Below are 9,267 nucleotides of genomic sequence, written 5' to 3' on the forward strand. Positions count from 1 at the left end.
AAATTTGTTGCTTTGATAACATCTAATTTAAGGTACAACTTTTTCTTCAATTATTGTTTACTCTTCTTATTTTGATGCTACAAGAAGAAAATGTATTATTTCTTTGTCATTTCGTTAGATAATTAAAAATTAAGAAAATATTTATAGTTTTAATCCTTAAATTGTAATGTTGGTTTTACATACCGCTGTTAAAATTTTATTTAATATAATAATTAATTTCCTTGCTATTTAAAATATTTTAGTTGAAGTTTTGCAAAAATAATGTTTGAGAGGGATAATCTTTATAATTCCCTTAAAAATAAGTTCTTTAACATGATTAAATATGTATTTCATGATTTTTTATAATTTAAAATGTTTTCGAAATGTAGTAGATAAAATTCTATGGATTTTAGAGGCACCTTGTATATCTTTTTTTTGTAATTTTTATATTAAAATATTTTTTGTATTTATTTACAATATTTAAAATAATTAAAAATCTACATTTTTTATTATAAAGAAATTTTAAAATTAACAAAAATTTGCTAACAGTTTGTCAAATCAATGTTTATCAATAATAAGATTTTTACGAGAATTACAATTGAAGGTTTAATATTAATATATTTTGAGTTTTTTCGATCATTTCATGCTACAAATTAATTAAAGCGGTGTTTCTTTACGATGTGATTAAGATTAATTTATTAATTACAAATAATTTTTTGGTACAATATTAAAATATTGTATAAATTTAATAATTTTATTGAATAATTTCAATATTTTTTTTGCATGAGGATTTTGTACATACCTCTTGAAAATTATTTTCTGAATTTGTTTTCTTTAGACATTCGCCAATTTTTAAAGTTGCTTTTAACGGCATCTGTCCTTTTATTTTAATAATATCTTTTATATTTTGGATTATAAAATATGGTGGATCAACTGTAGAAAATTATATTATGAAATTATTATAAATGTGTAATGTCAATAATTATTTTTAAAAGAAAAATGAAAATAGTTTTATTTATGAGAAAACATAAAAAATAATTTAAATGATAATTATGTTTCTTTCAATAAAATAAATTTATTAAAAATGGGAAAAAGTATCCGTGTAATCATGTAGATTTATTATAAAAAATATATATTTAGTTAAAAATTTAAGTATTTTAATAAATTGTTAAATAGATATGGTAATTGGTGCACACGAATAAAAAAAATTTTTTAATTTTATAAAAAGTGTATAAATTTTTTTACATTTTTTATATTATATAAATTTGCACTCATTTCTTTTATACTTTACCTGTTTGTATCATTCCTATTATTTTTATTTTATCTCCCTTTTTTAAATTTAAGTCATCATAATCTTCTGCATCGAAGTTTGATATGTGAACTTCCAATTTGTATCTTCCGTCAGTTATTGAACCGTAACCAATTTTTTTATTTTATTTAATATTGTATACTGTTGCAAAATTTGTTTTGATATAACCTTCTATCACTGTAATAATTATTTATTGTTAAAGAAGAATTTTATTTTATATTTAAATGTTAATGTGATGTATTAAAAAATGTGATGTATTGTATAATTAGTTTTTGTTAGCATTGTCGACTTTCTTTATTTATATAATAAATTGATAAACCTGAGAAACTTACTGACTCTTGTTGTTGTATTTAAAATTTCCGAACAATTAACTTCTTCCGGTTCTGGCAGATTTAATGTGTTTTCAAATTTATATTTTCCTAAACATGAAATTCGGGTACTTGATGAGATTTGTAATTCATAATTAACATTTCCATTATTAAATTGAGCTGCTTTTGGTGGACGAGAATGTGCACCGTCTAAATGAATAATCTGTTAAAAAATGATTAAAATAATTTATTAATTATGCGACATTTATAATATACGTATGTTGTACATGTATGTATACATATAAAGAAAATAAAGTGCATGATGAAAACACCTACATAATTTGATTTTATGTAAGATTCCACCCGGTCAATTTCGTCATTCCAAGATATAACTTGGACACGTTTCCCCGATCCGTTATTTAGGAAAAATTTAAATACTTTATATTGGCGTTTATCTCCTATATCTTGGAGCTTCAATACCATCAACGTATCCTATTATTTCACTATAAAAATAATGAAATAATTAAGACCGTTTAATTATTAATTAATCTATTTTTATATAAATCAGAGTTATATAGCTTCCTAAAACAATCAGTAGACAGAGTTTTTTAAATATTTATTTTATATTAATTATTTATTGTATAATTTATTATAAAAATGAATTTATTAAATAGTTATTAAAAAATAAAATTTATTATTTATTTAAAATAATAATTTAGAGAAAATATTAATTTAATATTTACTTAAGGGGTTACACTACCCAAGCGCGTCGAAAAAAATAAGCTTTTTCGTGAATTTTTTCCTTGAATTCTAGGTGGTGGATCAAAACAAAAATTTAGGGCTTTATTACACATATATTAAAGTTCTCAAAAATATTTTTTATTTATATATGTATAACAAAATGGCTTCGTGGCAGTATAAAAAACAAAAAAAATTTTTTTTGTAGGAGAAAAACGGTGTGCACCGTTGCAGTCCTGGTGTGCCATCTGGAACAAAAAAAAATTTTTTTCTTAATTTACAATAGTTTTTCCATAGAAGTACCGAGGATTTTTAATTTTGTTTAAAAATTCACAAATTTGTATGAGTTGAAATTTTTTTTTCATTTTTTAGCAAAAAAATCGACCATAAATTGTTAACTGCAAACGTAATAATTTATCAATCATAAAAATCGTGTGTACTTCCACGGAAAATCTATTTAAGAAGTTGCAGTTAAAATTTCAAGTCAATCGGACAAAAATTGAGCGAGATACGGTGTACACCGATTCGTAAAACATAGTTTCGAGAAAAACGCGTTTAAAGTTTGAAATCGTATTTGTGATATGAAATTTTCAAAATATGGGCTTGCTGATTTTTTCACCTTTACTCTGCTATCCCAGCTCCATATAGCTGTCCTTCTACATTCGAATTTAGCTCGTCAGTCTCCTTCCTGAGTGCCGTAAGATCCTTCCGAGTGCTTTTTCGGTTGATCGACGATGAGCGGTTGGCGGCTCGAACACGATGTTGGTCGATTTCCATTGCGTAATTATGCAACTCGGGACTAATCTTCAATTCGAGGGTTGATACTACATCTAACAGTGATGAAAAGCCGCCATTATATGTTATGACGGCTACGTTGGTTGCAATATCAACTACTGCTTTGCCGCTAGATATCGCTTTCGGTGCAATCGACCAAACGACAGAGTTCAAACTTTCGTTTGCATTTTGCGTATATCCTCCTAGGCAACGGGAGAGGAGTTCTTCTCTTGTTAAATCTTCGTAGATTTTTTGTACAGCATTGAAAACCAAGAGGGGCATAGCTGGTTTGTGAGTGTACATCTCGAGAGTTTGCGAGGCTTTCGCTCTTTGCCAAGAGCACCAAGAATCGGCTCCTGCGGGGCATCTATCGTGCTGAGGTTTTTCGTCTGTTGAAATTTTGTGATATAATGTAGCGTATATTTCCTTGCGCATATTCTCTACTGAATCAGTATTTCGACGTATAGCCAGTCCGTAGTACACACTCAATTCGTCTATCAATTTTCCAGTTAATTTCCCTCGGCCCCCAAGATTTTTCACTTCTTTTTTCAAATTGCGTAGTCTTGTTCCAAGCCTTTTTTGTACATGACCTATACATTCCTTTTTTATGACGGGAAAATCGCCATACGGCTTAGCATCTTGAATACTCTTATGCGTTTTGCCATCTCCGATGTAGTACGCATACCGAACATTGTACAAAGACTCGGAACGAGAGAACATTTCCACCATAGCGTCGGGCTCCATTTTCCCTGCACTCCTATTGTGATTTGCATTACAGTACTCTTCGTGTAAAGCGTGCCATTCTTCATACTCGGTAGTGTCTTTCTTTTTTCCCCAGTGCTCACACTCCTTGCAATATTTTGACTTCACGCAAATATCAATAATTTTTTCGGAGTACCATCCGATTAAACTTGCGAATCCGTACAGTGAACTGAAGCCACATTTTCTCCAGGAGCCGTCCCCTGACACTGTCAAACCCTCAAGCTGTACTTTTTCTGTACAAACCTGATTTTCCTCCTCAGCAGCTTTTTGTAGACATTTAGATTTGACAGCGTCCGTAGCAGTTACAATGCTCTTTACAATTGCATCGTACGATTTTTGAAACACTGGTTTCGGGAAACACATAAACGCACAAAATTTAGTTATTCCTTGCCTTCCGATACCAATTATTCTCATAGCAAAGGTAACACGTCTATTAATATCGTAAGCATGACCATTAATTAATGGACTGCTGTCAATTGAAGTACTTCCGCACTTTTGACACAACACAACGAGCTTGAATCCAAGGCCACGCACGCATGATTCCGAAAAAGTAACACTGCCTCCGCACTGACACTTTAAAATTTGTGACAGCATCCCAAAAACAGTAACAAAGTTCAATATCCGGTATCCGAACGTTGCGTCAATTTCGAATTCATGTTCATGGGTTGTTTCTAATTTTTTTGCAAGTCTCGAAACTCCCTCGGTGTCGCTCTCGAAGCTGTGGCGGTTGGGCGGTTTTCTGTTAGAAATTCTGCTCCGACTGGCCCGAGATGGTCTTGTTCTATTTCCTTTCTTTGTGTTATATACTTTTTCACTCATTTTGTTAAATAAAGCACTGAAAAACAACGCACAAACTAAATAAAATGAGCGCGTACGTCGGACTAGCAAGCGATGCTCGTTGCAACGTGTTTACTCCAGTTCTAACGGTTTTTCTGGCGTCCTACGACATCTCCGAGATTTATTACACCATCTATATATATTTTGAAGAACTATAATTCACTTATACCTGCTAAAACTACCGACAGAGCTGTAATACCCTTATAATCCTGTGCGCGGTCGAGCGGCCTTTTCAAACGTTTCGGAGCGCTCAGAGGGGCTTCCGAAAAAAATCTGAAAAAATTATTTATAACAGCCTTTCCACCAAAATTCTTTTTGAATGTCATTTTTAAATAGTTTATACATCATTTAAGCAAATAAAAAATTTTGAAAAAAAAAAATTTTCTGGGTAGTGTAACCCCTTAATGTTTATTTAATATCTATGTCATATTAATGATTTATTTGCAATAATAATTTTAAAAAATATTTACAGAACATTTATTCAAAATTAATTTATTTTTGATTTTATGATAATTATTTACAATAATTTTAAAAACATTTAACTTTTTGAATATTTTTTTATTAAATAAAATAAACAAATATTCAACAACTAATAAATATTTGAAAAATATCCAAAATGGAAAATATTCAAAATCATACTTATACGGTTAAATCACATAATTTAATTTTTTCTAAATCTTCATTGGATGTTAAAACATCCATTCCATCTAAGTTTTCAAACTCTTCAATCGGATCGTTTACATTGTTACATATATTTCTAAAATATATATAAATTATGTCAATTTAAGAATTTAAGATTGCTATTTATTGTGCACCATTTACTGCACCTGATTTGTATTTGCTGTTTTTTTTGTTATTAAAAAATATATTTTTTTTATTTGAGTAGTTAAGATTATATTCTATAAATATAATAACAAAATGTAAAAAACAAAATTTATTTTAGCAATATTCATAAAATTTACTTCATACATAAGATAGGAATATATATTACTTTACTATATTACAATAATTATAAAATTATACATTATTTATTAGAAAAATTCTTTTTAACATTTTATCGTAATGTGTAATGTTTCGGACATTTAATATATCATCACGACTTTTTTAATTATTTGATTCACTTTATTCTTGCCATTAAATGATGAATAGATGTCGAAATTTTAATCTTGACCATACTGAAGAACTTTATCATTTTGACAACTCACTGTTACTTTTACATTTAACATTAACGAAATTTACTATGTACTTAATATATTCACAATCTTTAAAATTGTGAATACTAAATATTGTAAAACGCTTTTAAAAATATTGCGAGTCAAAACGTTCATTTTAGTTTCCATAATATTTCTATAATAAATTTATTATCTCACAGTTTTGCTAAGTTTGAATGTGTATATAAATTTAAACAAACAAATATAGCACGAAGGTCTAACTATGGTCGTAGAAGGCTTGGTTTATTTAATTTGTAAAAATATATATTTCTTTTCTTTAAATTTATTTTGTTAAAACAAACAGAATAATTAACTTTTAAATCATTTTTTATGTTTTCATGATTAAAACTTTTCATTTTTTTTTTAATAATAATTATTGACATTACATGTTATAATTTCACAATATAATTTTCTACAGTTGATCTTTCATATTTTATATATTATACTTTACTGTTATATTAAATGCTGCCTGCCATATGACAGTACCGATTGAAGAGGCGTTTGGGGGCAAATGCGGGACAACGACTCGACCTTGGATTCTCGACAGTGGGTGCACTACCCATCTTTGTGGTGACGTAGGAAGCTTTCAACAGATGCACGAATCAGGCAAAAATAAATTAAATTTAGCTAGTCATGCCGTTGCAGAAATTAAAGGCGAAGGTGACGTTATTCTCACGCTGCGACTAAACAAGAAAAACGATTGGTACAATTCCGAAATACGTTGTATGTGCCCGACTTGCGTACAAATTTAGTTTCAGTGGCTAAGATAACAGACATGGGACACAATGTAATTTTCAATGATCGGGAAGCGCGAGTAGTAAATTGTAATGGTGATGTGAGATTAATCGCGGATCGTAAAGGCGATTTATATTACGTTCGCGAAGACGTCAGATGCGCGAAAGCTGCGATCGCAACGGAGTGCTCCGAACTGTTAAAGTGGCACTGCCGTTTGGGTCATTTAAATGCGCGTGATCTCTCGCGTTCGATCCGGGACCGTATTTCACCGAGCGTAAATTTGAAAGACATTGATAGTCTGTCGCGTTGTACCATCTGTTTAAAAGGAAAGATGACTGTGTTCCCCTTTCCAAAGGATCGGAATCCATGTACTGAACCCCTAAAGATTGTACATTCGGACGTTGTTGGCCCATATCGTACACAGGCCGCAAATGGTGCACGATATTTTGTAACCTTTGTTGATGACTGTACTAGGTGGAGCGAAGTGTATTTTCTACGAGAGAAAAAGGGCGTATTCGAGGCGTTTAAGTCATATCAGGCCATGGTGGAGCAAATAACTGGAAGAAAAATAAAGTATTTGCAATCAGACAATGGCAGAGAGTATCGCAACGCCGAATTCGACCAATATTTAGTAAGGAGTGGCATTGAGCGCAGATTAACAGTCCCTCACACTCCACAACAGAATGGAGTGGCTGAAAGGTTTAATCGGACTTTGCAAGATATGGCTAGATGTCTGATGCTTCAGTCAGGTTTGACAGCGAGTTTCTGGACTGATGCCATCGCTACAGCTTGTTATATACGTAACCGATGTCCAACAAGCGCCCTAGATGGAGGCATTCCGTTTGAAAAATGGACAGGTGAATCGTTGAGCTACGATAATCTAAAAATTTTTGGTTCAAAAGTATTTGTTTTAGATAAGGATCCGACGAAGGATAAATTAGCAGCCCGTTCATTGGAAGGTGTTTTTGTGGGATACCCTAGAGACACAAAAGGCTTCCGGGTATAGATCCCGTCGAAGCATAAGACTGTTATTGCTCGAGATGTTCGCTTTCTGGAGAGGATGAACGATGTATCTGAGGATTCGCCGATATTGGATGATTTGATAGTCGAAGATACAACGGAATTGATTGAAAAATCTTCCGAAAATTCTCCGCGCGATCACGTCGAGCTGGTTTCTACTGATCCTGTAACAACGGTTCCACCGGTTGTTCTTCCCGATACTCCGTGTGAACCTTTGATACAATGCGAAGAACCTAAGCGAGCGCCTGGAAGGCCTAGATTGCTTCGCACCGGAAACAGAGGACGACCCAGGAGATTATTCAGATCCGCGACGTCGATGGAGAGAGCTCAGAAGAATCCGATAGAAGTGGATTCCGAGGAGGCAAGCGACTCAGATGACGTTTTTACCGGCGTAGCCGAAGTACCTGTTCAGGAAGCACTTGAGGGTAAGGATCATGAAGAATGGAAGAAAGGTGTAGAGGACGAGGTAGTAAGTCTGTTAAAAATTGACACATGGGATATCATCAAGAGATCCGAGGGGCAAAATGTCGTTGGCTGCAGATTTGTGCTTACAAATAAGTATCATTCCGATGGTCAAATTGAACGACGCAAGGCTAGAATAGTTGCAAAAGGATATAGCCAACGTTTCGGAATTGATTATTATCAAACCTTTGCCACTGTTGCGAGATTAGAAACCGTCCGAACAATGATGGCACTCGCTGCCGAGCTTAAGCTAAAAATTTGGCAGTTTGATGTTGTTACTGCTTATTTAAATGGTCAACTCGAAGAAAAGGTCATTATGGAAATACCTGAGATGCTTGAGGAGACGCTGAGAAAGATCGTTGCTAAGTCATCGAATACTTCAGAGGTTTGTACTCGCGCTCAAACTATGCTTAAGATGATCGAGAAAGGAGGAAATGCTTGTTGTCTTAAGCGAGCACTATACGGTTTACGTCAGGCTGGATGACAATGGCATGCTAAGTTGAGTCAAAAATTGAGGGGTCTAGGGCTTAAGGCAACCGTGAATGAACCATGCCTCTATTACGGCTGGCGCAATTCCGAAATTATGCTCGTGGTCGTATATGTTGACGATTTACTCGTGGCGGCGCGAGATGAAGCTTGGATCCAGAAGAGTAAGGATCAACTACTGCAAGACTTCGAAATAAAGGACCTTGGATCTGCAAAGCATTGTCTGGGACTAGAAATCAGACAAGAGGATGGCGTGATCAAGTTATCACAGATGGGTTATATTATGGCGTTGCTGAAAGAATACGGAATGGAAAATTGCAACGGAGTAGCCACCCCCTCTGAGATATCATCACGGTGTTCTGCAACAAAGCCATTAGCGAATCAAGCTCCAAACTCAGAAAAATGGCCATACCGTGAGTTAATTGGTGCATTGATGTACCTTGCTGTGGCGACGCGCCCAGACATTGCCAATACTGTCTCCAGGATGGCTCAACACGTAAATGATCCCCAGGCTGAACATTGGTCCGCGGCTAAACGAATTCTGAGATACCTATCAGGGACATCTGACCTGGCGCTTGTCTATACTCCAACAGGCGAGCCTATCCACGGATTTTCGGATGCCGATTGGGCCAGCGATACATCTAAT

General features: G+C 33.4%; 1 protein-coding gene across 1 annotated transcript; it reads right to left on the reverse strand.

Moving 5' to 3' along the window:
* Positions 1 to 2,398: 2,398 nt before the first annotated feature.
* On the reverse strand, positions 2,399 to 4,980 carry LOC120357138. Its single transcript, XM_039446937.1, has 2 exons — positions 2,954 to 4,980; positions 2,399 to 2,582 (listed from the first exon to the last, which is right to left on the reverse strand). Exon 1 carries the CDS (start codon positions 4,687 to 4,689, stop codon positions 2,956 to 2,958), a length of 1,734 nt encoding a protein of 577 aa, XP_039302871.1. The 5' UTR covers positions 4,690 to 4,980; the 3' UTR covers positions 2,399 to 2,582; positions 2,954 to 2,955.
* Between the last annotated feature and the right edge of the window lie 4,287 nt (positions 4,981 to 9,267).

The sequence above is a fragment of the Solenopsis invicta genome, chromosome 3 (assembly GCF_016802725.1).
Source record: "Solenopsis invicta isolate M01_SB chromosome 3, UNIL_Sinv_3.0, whole genome shotgun sequence".
NCBI lineage: Eukaryota > Metazoa > Arthropoda > Insecta > Hymenoptera > Formicidae > Solenopsis > Solenopsis invicta.

What these genes read in the sequence shown, in the direction of transcription:
- LOC120357138 (XM_039446937.1), bottom strand. Translation starts at nt 4,689, where the DNA reads ATGAGTGAAAAAGTATATAACACAAAGAAAGGAAATAGAACAAGACCA.